This window comes from Drosophila gunungcola, unplaced genomic scaffold (genome assembly GCF_025200985.1).
Source record: "Drosophila gunungcola strain Sukarami unplaced genomic scaffold, Dgunungcola_SK_2 000018F, whole genome shotgun sequence".
Taxonomy (NCBI): Eukaryota; Metazoa; Arthropoda; class Insecta; order Diptera; family Drosophilidae; genus Drosophila; species Drosophila gunungcola.
In genome coordinates this window covers 741721-765702 of record NW_026453200.1, presented here as the reverse complement: position 1 = coordinate 765702, position 23982 = coordinate 741721, and the positions used below count along the sequence as shown (strand labels likewise).

The window sequence follows — 23982 nt, the reverse complement described above, 5'->3', positions numbered from 1 at the left end:
TAGTGGCACGAACAGCTAATCTGGATTTGTTTACTTTTGAATTTTGGCAAATCCAAAAGAAATTAATTAAAATTAATGAACATGAGTGAGTTTACTAAACTTAGCAGGATATCCATAATGCGCTCGAGGCATTTGCCAACTTGGACGACAAGGAAGAGAAGCTGATTACGATGTTATGACGGGTTTGCAATGGAGACCACTACAGTTTCTAAAAAGGGCAAGGATCCCCGTATATGTGGGAGTTATTTCTTGCCAGAGATCCAGCAGTGATGCATTGTGGTACTGCGAGCAGAATTTGCAGCGTGCGCTCTAGGTTTCAGTCATTTTTTATACAATATAGATTTTATATTCAAAAGACATCAAAAATATAGAAAACAGCTGTCGTGGTGGCACGAACAAAATATTAATAAGCATCGGTATTTTCCGGTATTTTTTCTAAAAACGTTCGTGGCGAATGGTTTTTAATCGCATTTATTTTATATGTGGCATTTAGCCTTATGGGATTCCCTGTGTAAATAAATGCGCATTAGGCAAAATGCGTTTTAATGCTCCAATGGAATCAGGCTATTAGTCTGAAAAGCACTCATATATATGGGAAAATTAATTAGTAGATCCATTGTTTTGGATGGAAAATTGAAATTTTTTATATTCTACTTCATTAAAGGTTTGTTTACTTCGAGTGTACCGATCAGCTGTTTATGCATCAGCGGGTGCTTGTGTGAAGTTTTTCAACTTTTTCGCCATATCTCTTATAAGGGGCTGTGTGTAGACGCTATAAGTCTCAGCTAGGTCGGAACCATTGATTAAAAATCATACCCTGGCCCTGGTGCATTTTATGCATCGATTTATCGATAGTTCTCTTGTGGAAATTCCACCTCTAATAAGTACGTGCGTGCGTTGTGGTGTTCTGTTCGGCTTTTGATTTTGTAAATTCATAACATCATTTAGTGTTTACTTCTTGACAAACTTTTGGTAAAGCATTACAAAATATACTTGATTAACAAACCATTATCAGAAATTTGGGATACATGCTTATAGTTTGCGCATAAAATGTGAGATCTACTGCACTATAGTGAAGCGTCCATTCCCAGCATTGCCAGGTGAAAGTAAATTGTAGAGTGTGTAGAGCATTTCAAGTAATTTGGTATTTTACATTTTTAAAGGAACCGCATAGTAGTATACACAACTAGATGGTATTTTATACCCTTCCAAATGGCAATATAGTTTTTCGTACAAACCATCCCATCAAATTATATGAGCTTGTATAAATATGTTAATCAACTTTGCGGCGAACTAACAGTTGGCAGTTTTTTTTAACCAAACCAAAACACTTGCCAATATTTGGTAGGATCGATCGGGATTTTAGAACGGATATGTGTTTGCTATGTAATTTGTTGTTATTTTAATACTTTATATAAATTTCGATTTTGCAGGTGGACTTGGTTACTTGGAAGTAATGCATTCTTAACTTCTTGCTGTCTACTGTAATACATCATCAATATTGCCGGTTATATTACTTTTCTGATCATAATATGGAATGTTCAGAACTCGTGGCTTCAACTATTTCTTCAGGAGGACAAGTATCTGCGACTGACGGTCAGATTCTCCAAGCCGACTGTGCTAATCGAATTTCTATGGATGTAGAGGACAATGCTGACCGCCACGCGGCCAACAACTTGTCCGGATTTCGGTGGAAGCGGGTTCTCAACCCAACAGGACCACAGCCGCGTCCTAGACATGGCCACCGCGCGATAAATATCAAGGAGCTCATGGTCGTTTTTGGTGGCGGAAATGAAGGAATTGTTGATGAGTTGCACGTCTATAATACTGGTAAATAATTTGTGACATCTAACCAACAGTTAAGGTCAGTTTGTAGTGTTATTTTGGTCTTAGGAAAAATAGGAATTTTATAAATTAAAACAATAACCAAACTTGTTTCAACGATAATCTAAATTTATTTACATAAAATTTGTATTCGTATTTGTATTTGTATTGTTTGGCTTAAAAAACTGTAGTGAAAATACCTCATTTATATCGAAAACAATTTTAGATATACAAATATCCTAGATTCTTAAAGACAGGATTACTATTTTGTGTCGCGTTAAAATTGAATTTTTGAGACTCATATAAAAAATAGAAATATAATAAAAATAATAAAAAAAAAGTTCCAAAAAATTTTACTTACGGCTCTTGGGGCTAAGTAGGCTACTCCCACTAGTTCATGGGCCCTAAGAAAATTTGATTCGGATTTTGGCTTGCATGAGCAACTGAAAAAAAAGTCCTAATTTCGGTTTAATCATCCAGTCTGACTTCTGAGCTAATTGATCATAAATTTTGAATTTATTTCCCCCAATTTTCAATGTAATATTTTAATGATCACCTTGTTCTAGGTGGTTTTAATTTTTTTAAGACTGCCGCTTGCAGTCGATGAATGTAATTTTTTGAATCAACGAGTTCAACTGTACTGGAAAAAATGTTTAAATATCTATTTTGTATTTTGTCGAATTAAATTTGTAAGTGCTATCATAATTTATTTGTGTTATATAAATTTACAAACAAAAACGAGTTCGAGTTCTAAACTTCGATTTATGTATTTATATACAGATCAACAAAAACCAACATAACAATACCTCATCGATACCTCAGATTGAATGAATTAAGATTAAAAGAATATCGTGAATCGTAACAATGGAAATCTGACAGTATGGTTTTTTCTGACTTATTTAATTGTAGTAACAAATCAATGGTATGTTCCCGTGCTTAAGGGTGATGTACCTAACGGATGCGCTGCTTATGGATTTGTTGTAGAAGGAACGCGCATGTTTGTCTTCGGGGGAATGATCGAATACGGAAAGTATTCCAACGAGCTCTATGAACTACAGGCCACAAAATGGGAGTGGAGGAAAATGTATCCCGAATCGCCGGACAGTGGGTTGCCGCCGTGTCCTCGCTTGGGACATAGCTTTACAATGGTCGGTGAGAAAATATTTCTGTTTGGCGGACTAGCAAATGAATCGGACGATCCAAAAAACAATATTCCAAAGTAAGTCATATCTTATCTATGTCTGCTTTTAAGGAGAGGATTTTCATGACTTTTCAATACAATATCCCAGATATTTAAACGACTTGTACATACTTGACACTCGAGGAGTTCACAGTCATAACGGAAAGTGGATAGTACCTAAAACGTATGGCGACAGTCCTCCACCAAGGGAGTCTCACACAGGCATTTCGTTTGCAAGTAAAATTACTGGAAATTTAAACCTTTTGATTTATGGAGGAATGAGTGGATGTCGCTTGGGAGATTTGTGGTTGTTAGATACAGGTAACTGTGGTACATACCCCTGTTTTCTATATTTAATTTCTTTATTTTCTCAGATTCAATGACATGGTCAAAGCCGAGGACCCTAGGACAAGCTCCATTACCACGTTCATTACATAGCTCAACAATGATTGCAAACAAAATGTACGTGTTTGGTGGCTGGGTTCCACTGGTAATTAATGATTCAAAGTCGACGACAGAACGAGAATGGAAATGTACAAATACTCTGGCAGTTCTTGACTTAGGTAGGTAAATTATAGGTTTATCCGTTACCGAATCGGGAATACAGTTTTACACAATGAAATATGCCGTTTTTATATATTGTGTTATATTGTGGCAGTGAGTTATTCAACCCTTTTTAAGGAACAATTTCATAGCGAAAACTGAATTGTACGTGTTTTATTTGAATTAATTCCAATGTAACTTGTTTTTAAAATGTATTCGTCGAAAATTTAGTTTTCTGGGGGTTTATTTATTTGAAACAGTAGCCGGGACACTCGACTAAAGCGTGCCTTCTTGGTTTCTATTAAAAAAGTGTTGTAATAAGATGTGTTCCTACCTGGGGCGCCTTAGATCCATATTTTTCCCGATGTTTTATGCTTAACTATACGAATGTAGGATATGGAAAAGACCTAAACGACAAACTTCAGGCCCATCGTAAAAGGTTGGCGCGCTCTTTAATTCTGAACACTTGCCAGATACGACTCCGTTCATAACCAGAAACATGGTAATAATAAAAAATATATTAGATTGAGATTTGCCTACTTATCGTCAGTCTCTAAAAGAAAAGCATGGTAAATAAAAAACAAGGATAATCGCTATAGTCCAGTGACCCGACTGTCGAAAAAAATAAAAATTCTACCTGATAATAATCAGTATTTTGTATATTTATTATAAATTGTAGTAAAGTTACAATATAACTTAAAGTAAAAGCCCTAGTCACTAGTAACCGTAATGATCATTAGTTTTATTAAAAAAATTTGTTGTGAACGATTATTTTTCGAGTTTTACTTTTCACTCAACAAAAATTGAACAAGTAAAGTGAGTTTTAAACATTAATTTTTGTGGGTTTTTTTTTTTTAACAAATAATTCTAAAATGTTGGACGTAGTCTACGTAAGCTATTTCCATTCCCCTTTTTTCGACAATCGGTTAGGTATTAGGCCCCTTTAGCGCGGACATTCTCCCCCCTTGCGACGACAAACGAGCAACCAAATCTTCAATCGTCTGGCGCCTTAAGACTGTCGATCCCGACGATCCCGAGACAATCCAGCCGAACACAGTGTTTTTTGCGACAGGCAGCCCCTCATCCAGACTTAAAATCCCGGGTTGGATAAAACTGTTCATCAGCGAGACAGATATCGTTGAATCTAGCGCGAACATCGTCGACTAGGGCAAGAATTGGAATGCGAGTGGAGAAGTTGAGGCTGACCTTAAGCACCACGTCGATTCTGAAGGTGCCCGTCCGTGACCTTATCGTCGCCGAACAGACCCCCTCGTCTCCGACGCTCGTAGTGGGGAGACGGAACGCCGCGGCTAGCGATCTGTCGATGGTGCTCACTGGGGTGTGCGGGTCGATCAGGGCACCCGTCTCGTACTTGTTGGTTCCAGTGTCGAGAACCACGATAGCCGTCGGGATGATTTGCACACTCCGATGCTGCAACAGAGACGCCACAGATGGAGCTGCAGTTGGCGCTTCGGCCTGGTCGGAATGCCGGGAATGATTCCGTGAGCTGGGCGTTGTACCCCGAGAGCGTGATCCAGAAGCTGAGGGTCGTAGTGATTTCGCCGACGGTCGCAACGGAGAAATTGATCGGCGACGCGAACTGGATGACTCGCGCAAATGGAGCAAATTGTGGTGGTCCTGCCCAGAGTTTTTGTCTCCGCTGCGAAATACTCCTTCGGACTTCTAGTGTGCCAGGCAATTGTTGATGATAACGGCGCGGAGCCGTTACTCAGTGCTGAGCCACAGAAAACGGTTGCACTTTCTTAGCGGATGGATTCCCCGACGGACTCGGCAGCAGTAGGATCAAGTACCTCGGGGCTGCAAGGACTTGGATCCATGGTTTTAATGCCCTAATATAAAAAAAATATAAGCGCATTTAGTGTCAATTGTGAACGAATTTTGAAGCATAAGGACAGAAGCCACTATTTTGGAAGTGCGGAGGTTTTTCCATAGGAAGAAGTACTAGCTTGTAGACTGAACGTTAAAAAACCCCTCGAGATACAATTTTGCCATCCGACTGGCGTTTGATGGCATATTGTCTTCTTTGACGGCCACCATATCATCGACTTGGATATCTCTGGAAGGATTCTGCCACTTGCCGCTTGTAAAGTTCTTTTAACCACTCCAGTTTCCATCTCGCACTGAACTGCTGATGCAGGGCCTTTAAATGTTGCCAGCGATTTATAATCGACTTAGCTTCACCCACAGCTAAACGAGCCCCAATCAGAAAGTGGCCTGGCGTTAATGCCAACAAATGAGAAGGATTTTCGGACATTAGAGAAAGTTCCCTGGAATTAAGGCACGCTTCAACTTTGGCAAGAAGAGTGGAGAGCTATTGACGCTGACTTGTGGAAAAGTGCTTTGAAGCTTCTCACTTCAGCCTCCCACAATACTCCCATATGTAGAGCTCCTGGTGGAATGAAACGCCACAAAAGTCCCTGATGTCTATAGGCATCAGTCACAGACTTCTTGAGTCGCTGCCCCCAGAATATCCGAATGAACCCGCTGAGGACAACCTCTTCTCGCTACGAATCGGGCAAATGCCGCGAGGAACTTCTCTGTTGTGAGGTCGGAAGAAGGCTCTAAACGGATATCCTTTGTGAAGAAACACACAAACTCGCAAACATATCCCTTGGTAATGAGGCATGCTCTGCCTGCATAGTTTTTGATCGGAAACGGGCCTGCATAATCAATGCCAGTATATGTAAAATCGATCGGTCGGAAGATCGTCCATTGATTGCTTCTGTAATCTCTTCTTGTAAATAGTGCGCACCTTACAGGAGTTTACCACAGCTTTTACCAGATACTTGATCGAATGAGGGGTACCACAGCGAAACGCCTCGACTGGCTAGCTCAATGCTCAGCGCTCGTCACCTCAGTAATCTTGGTCACTCGGTTGGCTACAGACATGGACCAGTGGCATCCCGGTCTGTTCAATCATGCGAGGACGATGGTGATATCAGTCCAGAAGAAAATGTCGGAATTTGAAATTGGCATATTCGGAAGGATAGCTGCGATCATTTCTGACGACGACAATGCCCCACACAGCTCGAGCCGTGGAAGGGACATCGGTTATATATTAAAACAAGAAAGGAATAATATTTCTGCCCGCCGAAGTTCATATACCCTTGCAGCTATTTCAAAAATTAAATACTCTTCAAAACATTAAAGTTATGATTTACTTGATGTTTATGTTTAAAAAAAATTGCTATGCAGATTTGCAGCTCAATTATTCGATAGTTCCTATGGCAGCTTTATGATATCGTTTTCCGATTTTAATAAAATTAAAACCGTAATTCTGAACTGTCAAGTTATTAATAGGTCAAAAAGAATTTAATAAAAAACTACAAAACAGAAAAGTTAAATTTAAAAAAAACTTTTTTTAATATTTTTATTGTTCCCATGGGTGCTTTATAGTCGCCTGATTTTAATGAAATTTAAACCGTTATTCTAAAATATTTAACCATTACTGAATGTCGAAGAACTCAAAAAAGAAATTAAAAAATTTCATAGGTTGTCTTGCTAGCACTTACGTAAAATCGTATAGTTAAAACAAAAAGTGAGCCCTGAGTGAGGCCAACAATGTTGTGTCATAACCCCATAACTATTGTTCTTCAAGTTTTAAATAAAAATTGAAAAAATAAAAATGAAACCGGATTTTGAAACTTTGATGCAAAAGTATTAGTTGGTATAGTTGGATTATTTCTATGAGCTTTCCGTGACCATGATTTTTTGTATAAAAAATATAAAATAATGATTATCTTCGGTCCCTGATGCTAATAAAGACTTTTATGTCTCCAAATCGCTTTCTTCTTGTTTTTTAAAAATGTGTATACATTTCAATGAATAACCAAAATAATTTATTTTTACATTGTATTTTCAGAAACAATGACCTGGGACAATGTCACATTAGACACAGTAGAGGAGAATGTACCGCGGGCTCGTGCTGGCCACTGTGCAGTTGGTATTCAAAGTCGTCTTTACGTGTGGTCAGGACGGGATGGGTACCGCAAAGCATGGAACAACCAGGTTAGGGTGAGACATTCTGTTGCTGATCATATATCTTATCTTTAGACGGTCAAATATTGTTGCCGATTTCTTTTTTTTCTGTTAAATTAAATGTTTCCCTTGTTATTGGGGGATAGCTTATGTGGGGTATATGTGACAATACCAAAATTATCGCCTTCTTGCTTAAGATGACTTAGTCTATTGTGCACAACTGGTCCAATCGGTATAACTAGATTGCAATATTTTTTCATGGTTGAAACAACATTGTTGAATCAAGCACTGGTAGTGCTATTGAACAAAAACTGAGATCTGGTCCTTTAGTTTGTCCAACTGTCTGTCATTCAATTCAATTGCAATATATTTTTAAAAATCAAAATATTCTCGTTTGAAAGAATATTTAATTTTTTTTAACAGCGCAAGGCTATGTATATTTCTTAGTCACTACATCCGAACACCAAACACTGACTTCATCCAATGGCGTCTTATATTCTAATGATTTTCGATCCATAAGGAAAAACGAAATATTAAAAACAACCAAACCCCCTTCGACAGCAATTGAAATCGAAAAAGACATTACTTTCATTGAATTTTTATCAGCTCTCTACTCCCTAAAAGGCAACAGGTCTAGACCGCATATCATACTCGATCATTAAAAACCTTCTCGTCACCTTTAAACACAGAATTATCAACCACTTCAACAACATCCTTAAATCCCTCATCCCCCAATCTTTCGAACACAGTTTAGTCTTACCTATTCTTAAGCCCCTAAAATCCCAAACAGACATATTATCGTATAGGCCCATATCCTTAAACTCATGTCTGACCAAAATCCTAGACAAAATAGTTCCTAAAAAGTTGTGGCGGTTCGTTTCAAACAACGACCTATTCACAGCAACCAATTTGCTTTCAAAAAAGGCAAATCTGTACTAGACAGTCTACTATACATAGACCACACAGCTTACAGAGCTATTTCCCTCAAAAAAGACTCTCAATAATATCTATAGACTTTACCAAGGCCTGTTATTAACCAGCCTCTAGATATAGACAACATAAGCAGGAATTTGAGTTTCTTAATAAATTTCTATATAGTCAATACATTTCCGACATTGAAAATAGCTTAAAGTCAAATCCAAATGTGTTCTGGAGTTTCATTAATTCAAACAGATTATTTGCTTCCTTTTTTCGGCCAGAAATTTGTAATATTGGTTCCCTTGAAATAAGTGATGAGGACATTTCCGAAGGTATATCTCATTTTGACGACTCCATTAACCGGACATTGATGGAGTTTCTTTATTTTTTCTTAAAAAATGTTATTATAGTCTTCTTCAACCCCTTAAGATGATTTTCTCTTCTTCGCTTTCTCTGAGTAAATTTATTTCTAGATGGAAATTTGCCATTTCATAAAGGCGGAAGCAAGTCTGAGGTTTCTAATTACAGGCCTATTGCTAAAATAAGCAATATTGCAAAGCTATTCGAGAGAATTGTAGTTTAACAATTATCCTTCCTGATACATTTCTCGCTCTGCCTTGCATGCAAAACTTTCAAAGCTTGTTATTCATTGTTCTTCTCTAAATTGGATCTCATTTTATTTGGCAAACCGATCTTATCATGTTGAAGTCAGCGGGTTTGTTTCTAACTCTTATGAAGCAACCTCTGGTCTTCCTCAAGGCAGTTCTCTTGGTCCTTTGCTTTTTAATATTTTCATTAATAATTGAAAAATTTAATACTATTTTGTATTAACAACGCGAAAACTTTGTGAACGCTGTAGTTCGAGACGATTTTAATTTGCGAAAAATTGTGAAACTATGTCGAAAGCGCGACGAAAAGGAGTGGCTACGATGATGTTCGATGGATCACTAACAATTATATTTCAATAATTTCTCTTAGAACCTAACTTATGCTACGGTGGCGAGAGACGGGGCGAATTCGCAAGAGCGAACAGACGAAAGCTTTATTGGCTCCCGCTCTCGCCCTACAACTAGTGATTTAAATACAAGCGCTGAGTGCGCAAACAATAATATTTGTTTATGCATTAAATGCCAGTGAATTCCTTAAATGACAGTTTTTTGCTACAATCTTGAATTGAACAAAATCAGTTAATGGTGTATTCAGAACAATTTGCCTCTCAGCCTGAATAAATGTTATGAGGTTCGCTTTAGTAAATGTATCTTAAATATTCTTTCAACAAATGTTATGAATAAGCACTCACTCTCTGCACTTACCAAAATTATGGATCTTGGGGTCCATAACCATATTCTGCCGAAGGCATATGCAATGTTCGGATTTGTCAAAAGAAACACTGTACTTTTTAGGGACCCAACTCAAGACTGACAGTGTTCTCAGCATTTGTGCGTTCGAGGGTGGAATATGCTTCCTTTATTTGGAACCCTTCAGGTGTTGTTCATATTAATAGAATTGAGAGGCTGCTAAAAAATACTTAAAATTTGCATTTCAGCCGTTACACTTTTCGGAACCTTTGCCAGCTTACTTTAGCCAATGTTGCCTACTACTTACCTGCAGTCTTGTAGATAGGCGTTCGATAGCGAGCCTGCTCTTTATCAACGACGTAATAATTGGTAATATTGATAGTCCCTTCCTATTAAAACCAATTAAATGCAACGTCCCAGCCAGCAGTCTCCGTACCGTCGTCCCATTTAATGAAAAAGCTGCGAGGACCAATTATGCGCGGAATGAGCCAATTTTAAGAGCTTTAAGACTGTTTAACTCCTTGCCAGCGAGTATTCGATTGGGTTGGGGATCCAAGAAAGATGTGCTTAGGCAATTGCTTAACGAACATTTTTGAATTAATGTTTAGTTTTAGTTAGTTTAGTAAGTTAGCTTATAAGCCAGATAAGGACTAATCCATTGGCGAATAAATAAATAAATTAACTTCTGGGCTTAAACTTGACCTCATAAATAAATTATAGGATTCTTATTTATTTCCATAACATTGTAATATCTCAGCAACCATCGTAACTCTTCTTCTTCTAAGCTTATCCCTGCAACAACCTACCACATAACTAAAAAATCTTTTAGGGGCGCAAATCAATTAAAAGTCAAAATTTGATAAAGAAATATCTTAAGTAATCATCTTATATGATGAATTATTAAATCATTACTATGTCCAAAATTAATGATTTTAATGAAATTTAAACCGTTATTCTAAATAAGTAAACTATTACAATGGTTTACAAATTTAAATCGATGAAATCCTTCAGAGATCAAACCTTGATTTTCCGAACCAGATGGACTCCCTGATTCAAAAAATGACACTCAACATTTTTTGTATGGTTTATAGGTTCCGAAATGTATATATATTTTATAGGTTCCGAAATGTCTCCTTCACTGCGTTTCAATCTTTTGACTGAATACAAGGGTAAAAAAAATATAACTTAGATGTTTTTTAATTTCTTTTTATTTTTTCGATATATAGTAATTGTCTGTTATTTCAGAGTTATGGTTTAAATTTTTTAAAAATCGGACGACAATATATGAGAGTTATCATAAATCTTCTCTAATTTAACATTTTTTTTGTTAAACTTTTTTGGACTAGTAATCGTTTAACAATTCAGAAGTTTGATTTTGTTGAAATCGAAAAACAATGCTGCCGCTGCCATACGAACGATCGAATAATTGAGATGAAAATGGCCCGTTGACTCCTCCAGCGTGAACAGCTCACCATGCAGTCAGCGTGAGCGGGTGTAATAGCGATAGTTTTGCTTGTTCACGTACCCGGTGAGGTGGAAATGAGCCGCATCGCTCATTATGATTTTGGTCGAAAACCGTCCATTTCGTCCTCGAGATTGAGGATTATTCCGCGTTCTTGGGATTATATCGCTCCATGGCTTGCTCACTTGTATTCTACATCTGTCTAGTCCACAAATGTCAAAACAGATGTGACATTGGAGGTCATTGCTAAAATAAAAACATCTTCCAATAGGCTGATTTATTTTGGCCCACCTTGTAAGAGGAAACGTTTTCGACCCTATTAGATTAGAATTAATAGCCGAGTCGGGAACTATAGGAGCAATGGAGATGGGATTAGACACGCAGATTCCAGTAATGCATATGCATCGCAAGTTTATTGTAAGTTTGCAAGTTTGCCACCCCACCAAACTGCCACAACATTAAAATTTGTTGGAGACATGGTAGTAATATATTGCGCCGGTATGGTTATTTGATCAACTTCTATCAACGTTCAAAAATCTTCAAATCTTTCAGTAGTCAATTGGCGCCATAAATTTGTTGCTTACCACGACAATAGAATTGCAAGTGGCAACATCTTTTGACGGTACTTTTGTTTCGAAATTGATTAACGCGTTTAATGGTCAATTGATAGTCGTGGTACTCGTCCATAGCGTCGCAATCGCGAACACAGTAATTCCTGTAACCCTTACTCATCATGACACATTGAGACTTGTTGGACCTTAGTTAATGGGCGATGTGTGTGTTGTTCAGTGTGTTTTGTTATGACATCACTAAATGTTTTAAAAAGAGAGTTCGTGCATAAAGAGGCGGAGAGCACACATACTATGAAATGCTCGCACTTAATTTGAGTAAGTATTTTGCACCGGGAAACTTGTTGATGTGTGTGTGCCGACAACTGTTTATACTATTTGTGTCATGCTCTGCCGCTGCTATGCTTAGATAGGGCCGTTGTTAGCGATAGGGAGTGCTGTTCGCAGATGGCGCCAACTAAAATCCGATTGTTTTCTGGGGGAATGTTTACTTTAAAATTTGTACGGGTACGGGTATCTTACAGTCGGGAAACTGAACTATAGCGTTCCCTGTTGTTTAATGCATGCAATAATCAATATGATGTCGTCCACTGTTTACTAGAATTATTGAACTCATTGCAATTGTCACGAAATAATACTCAGTAAGGGTTTGTAGCGACCCGTTGGTTCTTTCTTGTATTGTTTAGTCAATAAATCTTATTTCTTTCAGAGAGCTCTCCAACTAGTTCATATTGAAGTGCAAATTTAAATTATATGAACTGGAGGTCACAGATAATTCCAGGGATGTTAGTTATCTTGCAATAATTTTGGTTTTCCTCCCAAAAATGGATGGGAGGAAAAGTCAAACAGTGGGAAAGAGCGATGATGTATTCTTTAAGATTTCAAAGTAAATCATTTTTATTTAAGCCAATTCAATTCCGTCCATTTTTAGTAATCCATTTGTAACATTGTGAAATTGTATCCCTTTAATGCAAAATGACGTTGACGTCATTCGAGTCGGAATGATATTTCTAACCACGTTCGTCTGTTCACTTTCGCGGGCTTTCTCGAACTTCGTTCCTCTCTTCGTTCAGCATTTCCTACCCATCGTTGTGCTACGCATAGCAGGGATTTCTCCTTCCCCACCGTCTCTCATTCAAATGCTTATCTCTCTTCGTAATTTCTTTTAATCTTCACTTACTTTACAAATAAAAATTAAATCTAATATTACAAATTAATCTACGACATACTTTTATTAACCAAATCACTTTATTTCCCTTTTCAGGTCTGCTGCAAAGATCTGTGGTATCTAGAGGTTTCGAAGCCCCTGTATGCAGTCAAAGTTGCACTAGTTCGTGCATCTACTCACGCCCTGGAGCTGTCATGGACTGCGACCACTTTTGCAGCCGCCTACGTTTTGCAGATCCAGAAGATCGAGCAGCCAGCAAATCCAAGCTCTAAGCCACTGAGCCATAACATTGTTCAGCAAGGAACAAGTACAGCTGGTGAATCTTCTGGAACAACAGTTTCAGAAAACTGTTCTGAAAGTGCCTTGACTCTTGGAGTCGAAGCCACTTCTACAGTCTTAAAGCTGGAAAAAAATTCGATGCAAAGTTCTGGCAGTCCAGCCGAAACAAATGTTCAACCATCTGTAAATGACTTGTCACACTCGATTTCGCCGCCTGCTTCGCCATCATCAAGTGTCCAAAAAAATCTTTCTGGCTCGGCGGGCGGGACAGCCCTCACCACGTCTACATCGGCCGTCTCAGTGCAGCCACAAATATCTGTAATCAGTAGTAGTGCCGTAGCAGCCGCAGCAGCCGGAAGCAACACCTCGTCCAGTAGCAGTGCCGTTAGCAGCATATTGCAAAAGTTTCGACCATCAGTAACCGCCCTAAGACCATCCACTACCACCACTGTGACAGGTTCTACCAGTGTGGCTGACTCTGTGGCCATGCGAGTGCCAAGTGCGATGCCAGCGAACGTCGTTCTCAGCTCCGTGGCCTCAAGTAGCGCTTTGCGAATTGTGCCTAGCGTTAATGCTTCGCAGACATTACGCATAGCTTCCGCTCAAACGAGCGGCAGCGGCAGTGGTAGCAGCACTGCAGTAAATATATTAAAAACAGCCCTTCCAAGTGCAGCCGTGCAATCACAACCTGCAGCAGCGGCTACTACGTCTATTGGCGGCAAGCAGTACTTTATTCAAAAGCCGCTTACTCTGGCTCCAAATGTTCAGCTCCAATTTGTTAAGACCAGCAGTGGGGGCATGACAGTTCAAACCCTGCCCAAGGTAAACTTTAACGTACCAAAAGGAACTAATCCTCATGGTATTTCAATAACAAGCCCACAGTTGGCGTCGGGAAATAGTCAAATTCAGGTAAGTACGTTAAGCTGTTAAGTATTCAACATACAAGGTAGTAAATTTTAAGGTCTTTGCTACACAATCTTTTACTTTAGCTGTCTATCTTAAATTGGAATGTATTCAACTAAACTGGAATGTGTTTTCCATTTTCTACTCAGACAGCTATGTTGATCTTGATTTTATTCATTTTAAAAAACATTCCACGAGGGTAAAAACTTTCAAATGCATTTATAATACGAAATAGCTGGAAATTTGCATATGGTTTTCTTGTAACCTCATTTTAAAGTTGCGTGATTTTTGTTAGAGAGGTAAAAACTAAGAGAGGAAACCAACATAAATAGAATTTCGCTGCTTTTTTTAGTGGTTGCAAATTAATGTGTTTTGTGTTTAATAATCCAAGAAAGAAGACCAAGCAATAAATAATAAAATTTTAACTTACAGACCTCTCTCTTACGATTTAAATTGCATGTCATAAAATATATTTGATAACTTTACTTATTTATATTTCGGAATGTGGTAAGCAAAGACGTACCCCTGTGTTGTAAAAACCAAGTCTTTTTATACCCTTGCAGATGGTATTATAATTTCAGTCAGAAGTTTGCAACGCAGTGAAGGAGACATCTCCGACCCTATAAAGTATATATATTCTTGATCAGCATCACTAGGCGAGTCGATCTAGCCATGTCCGTCGGACGACTATAGCATATAGCTCCCATAGGAACAATCATAAAAATAAATAAAAAAATATTATAACTGGTGTTTTTGAATTTTTTTTTAGTGCTTCGACACATAGTAATGGTTTAATATTTCAGAATTACGTTTTAAATTTCATCAAAATCGGACGACTATAGCATATAGCTCCCATAGGAACAATTATAAAAATAAATAAAAAAAATTATAACTTTGTTTTTTTTAATTTTTTTAGTGCTTCGAGATATAGTATTGGCTAAAGATTTCAGAATTACGATTTAAATTTCATCAAAATCGGACGACTATAGCATTAAGCTCCTATAGGAACAACCCTATAGCTGGCATAGGAACTATCGAATTAAGCTGAAAATCATCATAACTTCAATGTTTTTAAACATACACGCAAGTAAATCATTTAACGATTCCAAGAGTATTTAGTTTTTGAAATAGCTGCAAGGGTATATGAACTTCGGCACGCCGAAGTTTGCTTCCTTTCTTGTTTATTATTAAAATAAAAATAAATTTAAAGTAAAAGTTATCAGAAGTACCTATGCTATGCAAGTTTTAAATGTTTAAACTACTTATTTACCAGGGATCAACGTTGCCCGGAAATCAACATCAGAAACCCATTGTGTCCGGAAACGTACTCAAGCTTGTGTCGCCCCATACGATGACCAGTGGGAAATTGATCATGAAGAACTCAAACATTTTACAAATGGGCAAGGTAACGCCGAACGTAATGGGAGGAAAGCCAGCGTTTGTAATAACGAATAAGCAGGGAGCGCAGTTGGGCAATCAGCAGATCATCATTGTCACCACTGGTGGTAGTGTGCGAACCGTTCCAGCGAGCACGGTTATGACCACCGCTAGTGGTGGTGGCACTACAACAGGGACAAATATTGTCAGCATAGTGAGCTCAACGTCGACAACGGCTAGCCCGCTGCAAGCAATAAGTGGACAAAGAACCGTGCTTTCCAACCAAAGTGGAGTGAAGATGTTGAGAAACATATCAACGGTTCAGACACCTACTTCGTTGGCTGTTGGACAAAAAACAAGCGGCACTCCCATCCATCAAAAGACGGCATTGTATATCGGGGGTAAAGCTGTTACTGTCATGAGCGCCAATGCAAGTATGGCAGCTTCTGGAAACATTGCAAATAAAGTCATGGTGTTGCCGGGCACAAGCGCTACTAATTCTGGTGCTTCGACCTCGACTCTTAACGCCAGAAAAAGTTTTGTTTTCAATGCCGGAGGTAGCCCGCGTGCCGTGACCTTGGCTACTAAAAGCGTGCACGCCAAGATTATACCATCAGCGCAGCCACTTAAGGAGACCACATCAGAGACTCCTGTTTCCGTCACGAACATGAAAGACACCGACCCCATGGAAGATATTATTGAGCAGTTGGATGGAGCCGGAGATCTGTTTAAACTTTCCGAAAGTCAAGCTCAACCCGGGTCGGAGGAGGAAGACAACAATGATGACAACGCCACGTCATCGTCAGCGTCTGCGTCGATATCTACTGGAGGCGCCATAACAGCGCAATCGACAAGTCAAAGCACCATTTCTATGGAAGAGCCAGTTCAGATTGTTGAAGATATTTCTGGCGTAAGCAGCACAACTGGTGCAAGTGCTATCGAAAGTGCCGATAGAATGAAAGCACCCAAGCTATCCGAAAAGGAAAATAGTAATGTGGAATCTATGGTAAGTGCATATCTATTTGTTACTAATATACCCATGCAAATTACGCAGGAACACAAATTCTAACTTTTTAAAATTTCCACGAACCAATTGTACTTTTCAATGATAGTTGGGTGCTCCTGATCCTAATTGGGTGATATGATTTGAATTACCTCTTTTTTTAGCTGTAAAATACTGTTAATACACCACCGCATAATAAAAAAGTCACAAGCTTGAGCCATGAACAACCTTTAAAAAATATATCTTCGATGAATTCGTTATTTCTTTTAAATCTATAATTCAGTATTTTACAGGTATATTTAACTAATTATACAACAAAAACAAAATAGTTGGGTATTAATTAATTGTTAGTTCATTGCCCTTTTCAAAGAAAAAATAAGCAGCAATTACCCAAGCAGAATTTACACATTTTAAGGACATTTGAGAACAAGCTCTACATAATTTAATATATATATATATATAAAATATATACATAATAAAAGTCAAAACAAAAATTTTTTTAAAATGAATTATAGATTGCCCAAACATAGTAGTATTAAATACCCAAAAATCGTAAAGTTATTTCGATAAGAAATAATATATAATTTCAATCAAGAGTATTTACCATAAATCAATTTTTTGAGTGCAATATTCCGTTATTTAATTTCAATAATAAAATTGGGATTGTTTATTTCGGAATCCACATAAGCCCGCGATTTCAAAATGTGCCCACGCCGTACTTACGTCTGTAATGTCAATATCTACAGACTCCTACGTAAGTAACTTGAAAATTGAAAAGCTTGTAAGTGGTGATTTTGCATCACAGGCTTTTTAATTAATCCAGCAAATAAGAAACATATTTTGAAAACGATTATCTGTGTAAAGGGTATCTAATATAGATATATTCCTTCTTGTTTTGGTTTAGAACTAGGTTTGAGGTGTTACATGGGTTTCATCGGTCAGAAAACGGCTATTTTCAATAATTTATTTTCATATAAAAAATTACATATTTAGTTACAATTTTTTTTGTTCAAAATATACATGTTAAATAATGATTTTGTGAATATTCAAAAACAAAAAAAAATGTAATACTTGGCCATTACTACGCCACTTCCGCCAGCCATTCGGAAAAATATCTTTTTTCAGGATTATCTAAAAAAAATTATAATAAATATGTTTTAGCTAAGACCCTAAACTAGGTATAAAACGAAAAAAAAAACGTTTAAAAGAAAAAACTAATGCGAATTTTGGTGAAAATTGTGAAGTGAAATTGGGTAGCGAGCGTACAACTTTTCACTCGGATCAGCATTCTAGAGATGTTTTAAAATTTAACAAGAAAAAAAAAGATTCTCCTAAAGACACCGCTTAAATACTAAAAAAACTTTTTTTTTTGGTTTAGTTCGATGATTATATAAATATTTATCTTTTTTATGTACTTTCTCTTAAAATTGACTGATTCATATACATATATTTGTTTTTTATGTACTTTCTCTTGAAATTGATTCTTTCTTAGGTTAACCAAACATCAGCTGCTGATGACCGCAGTCAGCCGACAACATCCGAGACAGAAGCTGCCACCATACTAACAACAATTAAGTCTGCAGAGTTGCTTGTGGGAAGTACGGAATCAAATAAGGACCCTGCCGCTGGAGCCTCTATTGAAAGTTCCAATGAAGATAACAAGTTTAAGCAAAAGCAGGAGTTGGTACCCTTAGAATTGTCCCACAACCCACACCAATATCAAAGTGGTTTGTTTCAATCTGAAAACTTGTTATGCATATCCAAATTTATATGTTTTCCTCAATGTAGTCGATGGTTCGCACTTGGAGGCCCTGGCTTCAGCTGCAGTGCTACAAGCAGCAACGGCGGACGCCACAACCTTAGCGAACTCTGGCCTAGCAATCAAGCAGCTAATAGAACGCCCGGGAATCGAGACACAACCCAGAAGTAGCAATTTTGCTGAAAGTCACCAGAGCAATGTATGTCCAACCGTTTTACTTTACCAATATGATATTTATATTTAACTCCATGCACTTCTAAAGTAATTTATTGAAGAAATGAATTATATTATTACTTTAAGGTTTTAGAGGCCAAACACAACAAATTAACATTTATTTAATTTATTTTAATGAATCCGCGGTTTAATGAAGAATAGGTAAACGTAACAATATAGGTTAAAACTTTTTATTTTAGGTTTCAAAATATAGAAAACAAATTGCATCCACTTTTCTTAAACCTCGTTCACGCAAATATTTTAAAACATTCCACGCACATGGCGTGAAAGGAACATTAATAAATACTTCGAGACCAAATCAACAAGGTATAGTCCGTATACTTTCATACAACATGCATAGGAGTTTGACCAGGCACAAAGTGCATGTAGAAAGGTGTAATATTGAAATTTTGTTTGTCCTGTTTAAAGGACTATTGAAGCTTATAAAATTTTATAAGGGTTCCCAGATACTTTCTTCGATATCTAAATTGGAAGTAATTGAAAGTAAACATTGCTAACCGAACATTAGATAACCAATAAAAACAAGAAGAACACATTTAGGCTATTGTTAATATATATGATTAATACGTTTTTTTCGCTTTCTTTTTTTAATTTAAAAATTACGACATAAAAAAACATTAAAATAAATGTTCTTCTCGCACGAAATACAACTAAACAAGCACATGGACATGACCAAACCCATGGACTTGCTACCAGTCGCTCTCAAAGTAAAATCGCGATAGGAAAAAATTGGAAAAAACGAAACATGGAAGTTAAAACAAATTACAAAGAATATATATGCGAAGAAAAGTGTACTGTTGCGACTTACGAGAAAATTAAACAATTCGCCACTGCCTTCCTTTAAAATTGAAATTTTTTGATATTAGAACTCAGATAGCGTAACAGTTAGACAGCATTCATAAAAAACCAAGAATGGTTAGATATCTTTCTTGTTTTTCAATGAAGCTTTTTATTATCTTACTTAAAAATAAAAGTATCAACGTGCAATTTAAGACTAACACTACAATTCTTCATAAACCAACATTTAATTTATTTTAAATTTTTTCTATATTGTAGATTCAATCCAATTCAGTGGTTGTTGCTGCTCAAAACACCACACAAAACGAAAACCAAAAATGGCATACAGTAGGCATATTTAAAGATCTCTCGCACACAGTTACCAGCTATATTGATTCAAATTGCTTCTGTGAGACCCTACTGGACAGTATTGATGTGGACAATCTTCCAGATTTTAGCAATTTTCCCCGCATCAATTTGGATCCTGGAACGGCGTATCGATTTCGTCTGAGTGCAATCAACACGTGTGGTCGTGGGGAGTGGGGAGAGGTATGTGAATTATTTTTAGTAACTTAAAATCCAGCTCATTAAAATGCTCTACAGTCGAAAATTATTATAAAATTGTATTCTGACTTAATATTTATTTATTAGATTGATTTCCACTTATAAAAATGACCAAAATACTCCTTTAAGAACTGACTTAAACAGATCATTTGTCCATACTTTGACATCGATAGCTGCAGATGTGTGTTTGAAAAACCTAATTCTTTTGAAGTCCTTGACAATTCAATGGGGTACCATAAACAGACCCATCAGTGATATTGGAGAAAAATATTTAAGGCAAAGGGGAAGCAAGTTATGACGTCTTTCCAGATTGTCATATATATTAATTAAACGTTGTAGTAACCTGAAAAAATAAAAGGTATTATATCGAGTTATGCTCGTATTTGAATGTACTCAACGAAGATAATCGGTACTCTGTCAGTTTTATTTACTTTCTATGATAGCTATATAAAAAATGTTGTATTAAATAAATATATGAACAAGAAAGGAAGCAAACTTCGACAAGCCAAAGCTAATATACCCTTGCAGCTATTGCAAAAATTAAACATTTAAATTTCGAGTTATATGAGAACCGATTAGAATCCATTGAAGCTATGATGATTTTCACTTCAATTATTCGATCGTTCTTATGGCAGCTATATGATATCGTTTTCCGATTTTAATACAATTAAAAGCGTCATACTGAACTGTCAAATTATTAATAAGTCAAAAAGAATTTTAAAAAAATTACAAAATAGAAAAAATACATAAAAAAAATGTTTATTTGTTTGTTTTTTATTGTTTCTTTCGATGAAATTTAAACCGTAATTCTGAAATGTTTAACCATTACTATATGTCGAAGAACTAAAATAAAATTAAAAAACAGCAAAGTTATAATTTTTGTTATTTATTTTTCTGATTGTTCCTATCTGAGCTATAGCTATAGTCGTCCGATCCGGCTCGTCCCGACTTATGTACTACCTGCAATAGAAAGACAACTTTTGGGAAATTTCATGCAGATAGCTTTAAAACTGAGAGACTAGTTTGCTGGGAAACGAACGGACAGACGGACATGGCTATATCGACTCTCCTATTGATGCTGATCAAGAATATATATACTTTATAGGGTCGGAAATGTCTTCTTCACTGCGTTGCAAACTTCTGACTGAAATTATAATAGCCTCTGCAAGGGTATAAAAGTAATAGGACAAAAAAAAAACAATATTCACATTAACCATAATAAAAAATCAATCTTTCTTCTATGCATTTTTTTTCGTTAGATATCGAGCTTTAAAACCTGTTTGCCGGGCTTCCCTGGTGCACCATCGGCTATTAAAATCTCGAAGGATGTCAAAGAGGGAGCTCACTTAACATGGGAACCACCACCGGCTCAAAAAACTAAAGAGATAATTGAGTATTCAGTATACCTTGCAGTAAAACCCACTGCCAAGGATAAGGCATTAGCCACTCCTCAATTGGCCTTTGTTCGGGTTTATGTCGGTGCGGCCAATCAATGCACGGTTCCCAATGCTTCACTCTCCAACGCACATGTGGATTGCTCAAACAAACCAGCAATTATTTTTCGGATTGCTGCTCGAAACCAGAAGGGCTACGGACCAGCTACACAAGTTAGATGGCTGCAAGGTATAATTAGTATGATTACATGGCTATACAGCTATCTTTGATTGATCTTTGCGTTTCCGTCTCTAATTTTACAGATCCTGCAACCACAAAACTGCAAGCCCCCGCAAGTACGCCAAATTTGAAACGTTCGCAGGAGAAAACAACTATTGGAACTAACAGCGTTGCAAATTCATTTTGTTCACCACATAAGCGTGGACGCAACGGATTGCACGAATGACCGACCGATTAAGACTCGTATATGGGCATGGAGATATGGGCTAAGTTTAAGGCACAGTAATAATGTTGGCATTACTACAGCTTCCCACTTTACAAAAACACAATGTAATTTATACTGAATTTAAAGTGATTTACAACAATACTTGAATATTTTTGATTGCAACTAATGCAGCTTTCTAAGGGTTGGCTAGATCTGAAGCTTGTACATTAGGGTTTGTTTAAGGTCCTTAAACATACAAAATTGAAGCATCATTTATTTATTGACAATTTTAAGCAAGCATTTTAGTTAACGCTTAAGAATTAACAATTTGTATGCCAACATACTAATAATGACAACTTTAATTTCAAAACATATGTGAATTCTCCATTATAGTGTAGTAGAGGAGCAGGACATTTAAAAATATAAATGCTATGTTTTTCATAATCGACTTACCCTAGTGTACATGCTGAACTACGATAAAATAAATCTTAACAAATAAATTATAACAAACAATTATACAAAAATTAAAGACTATTATTTTAAATAATAAAGAGTGCTACCTTCGCCCTGAAGTTATAATACTTGCTGCATCAGCGAATTGTCAAATGTTTATCTCAAATGGCCATTGATTCGTGTCGGAGTTAACTTGCAACTTACATAAATTGGTAAAGAAATGAGCATTGAAAGAAAGGAATCAACGACTGTCTGTGTGCTAGCTTAAAACTTTTAAAGCGTTTTTCTCAAAACGACATCATTCAATGCGGTCACAAAAATGTATAACTACTGAACCGTTCTTTATGCAACTTTGCAGGTTTATTAAACACCTCATAACAAACTTTTTAATCGTTTTTATACCCTTGCAGAGGGCATTATAATTTCAGTCAGCAGTTTGCAACGCAGTGAAGGAGACATCTCCGACCCTATAAAGTAAATATATTTTTGATCAGCTTCACTAGGAGAGTCGATCTAGCCATGTCCGTCTGTCCGTCCGTTCCTACGCAAACTAGTCTCTCATTTTTAAAGCTTTCTGAATGAAACTTTCCCAAAAGTTGTCTTCCTATTGCAGGTAGTACATCAATCGGAACGAGCCGGATCGGCCGACTATAGCATATAGCTCCCATAGGAACAATCGGAAAAATAAATAAAAGAATTATAACTTTAAATGTTGTTGTTGGCATTTGCTCTGCCCAAATCTCTGCCCAAGCTCTGCTGAGAGCCATGTTCGAAATTAAATTGTATCTCACCCCACTTTGCAGTTTCGGTTCAAACATGCAACTCGGTCCCGCTGCGTTTTTGGCAATTTGTGCCATGCATCATTTAGCAATTGACGAGGGAGCGTCAATTCCACTTGGTGTTGAAGTTTTTCGAGGGGATATTTATGTATGTATGTATGTCGACGATTCATTTTCGGGAGAAGACAGCGTGGACTATGTTATAGAAATTCGGATTCAGGTTAATTTATTAACTTTCACGATGGCACTGAAGTAAATAAGGCTCTTAAACTTGTTTGGGATCCCTTGACAGGCAAAATATTGTCAACTTAGCCCACGTCGGAGCCGCTGGAGGGGGCCAATATCGAAACGTTCTATTATCTCCGCATAAGCTAGATTCTACGACCCTGTGGGACTGATGGGTTGTGTTTATCTTGTGCTCTGTGATTTTGTCATGTTTTGATTTAACTTTGAAAGTGTTGGTGTTTCTCCTCTAAACAAGCTAGGCCGTTCTTATAAATCTGTACTCACTATTAGAGTCTTAATAAATTTATCTTAAATTGGCTAATCCCTGTGCATTGCCAGTGCCAGTGCTCTCTCATCCTCCCGCTCTACTTTTTGCGCTCTACTTTTTGCGCCTTATCTAACTGTGTACGTACATATGTAGTTGTTAGTGTTTCACAAGCCGCGCTCAGTCGATAGATAAGATTTTATCTCGTGCTCTCCCGCTTTTCTGTTTAAAATTTGTGTGATATTTAGTTATTATTTTGATTTTTTTTGCGCAATAAATAACATTATCGCTTCTTTACTGACTCTAAATAATGCTTTAATGATTATGTCTGCTAACCTGTGCCAAGACAGGTTGCCAGCTTCCATCTATGTACATTAAAAAATATGTATGTATGTATGTATGTTTATCATCTGCTGGCTCTGCGACACAATCATGCATGCAAAATGTGCAGGATTTGTTAGCAGAGTTAGAGATAACCATGACCTACGTTCTCTGCTCAATTGGTCATGTGAGTCCTGCAGGGCAATGGAACATGAAACGATTGGCTTTATGGGGCAGACTCGTGCCGGTTTTAAGAATCTTTT

At 37.1% G+C, this 23982-nt stretch overlaps 1 protein-coding gene and 1 long non-coding RNA gene across 8 annotated transcripts; one reads left to right on the top strand and one right to left on the bottom strand.

Annotated features, from left to right (window-relative positions):
* The first annotated feature begins 866 nt into the window (after window positions 1-866).
* Window positions 867-21838, top strand: LOC128263755 (host cell factor). Of its 7 annotated transcripts, none has more exons than XM_052998912.1 (15): window positions 879-972; window positions 1039-1100; window positions 1164-1193; window positions 1434-1830; window positions 2734-3043; window positions 3114-3325; window positions 3379-3567; window positions 7431-7576; window positions 13058-14149; window positions 15417-16526; window positions 18016-18250; window positions 18312-18481; window positions 19573-19842; window positions 21117-21480; window positions 21555-21838. In XM_052998912.1, exons 4-15 carry the CDS (start codon window positions 1533-1535, stop codon window positions 21695-21697), a joined length of 4539 nt encoding a protein of 1512 aa, XP_052854872.1. In that variant the 5' UTR covers window positions 879-972; window positions 1039-1100; window positions 1164-1193; window positions 1434-1532; the 3' UTR covers window positions 21698-21838. The 7 variants fall into 7 exon arrangements, with proteins under 7 accessions (XP_052854871.1, XP_052854867.1, XP_052854872.1 ...); XM_052998906.1 differs by having other exon boundaries at window positions 7431-7582; XM_052998908.1 differs by lacking the exon at window positions 1164-1193 and having other exon boundaries at window positions 7431-7582.
* LOC128263761 (uncharacterized) lies at window positions 19856-23508 on the bottom strand. The gene is made up of 3 exons (XR_008268511.1): window positions 23419-23508; window positions 22921-23103; window positions 19856-20200 (listed from the first exon to the last, which is right to left on the bottom strand). It is a non-coding gene; the product is annotated as an uncharacterized LOC128263761 (long non-coding RNA).
* Between the last annotated feature and the right edge of the window lie 474 nt (window positions 23509-23982).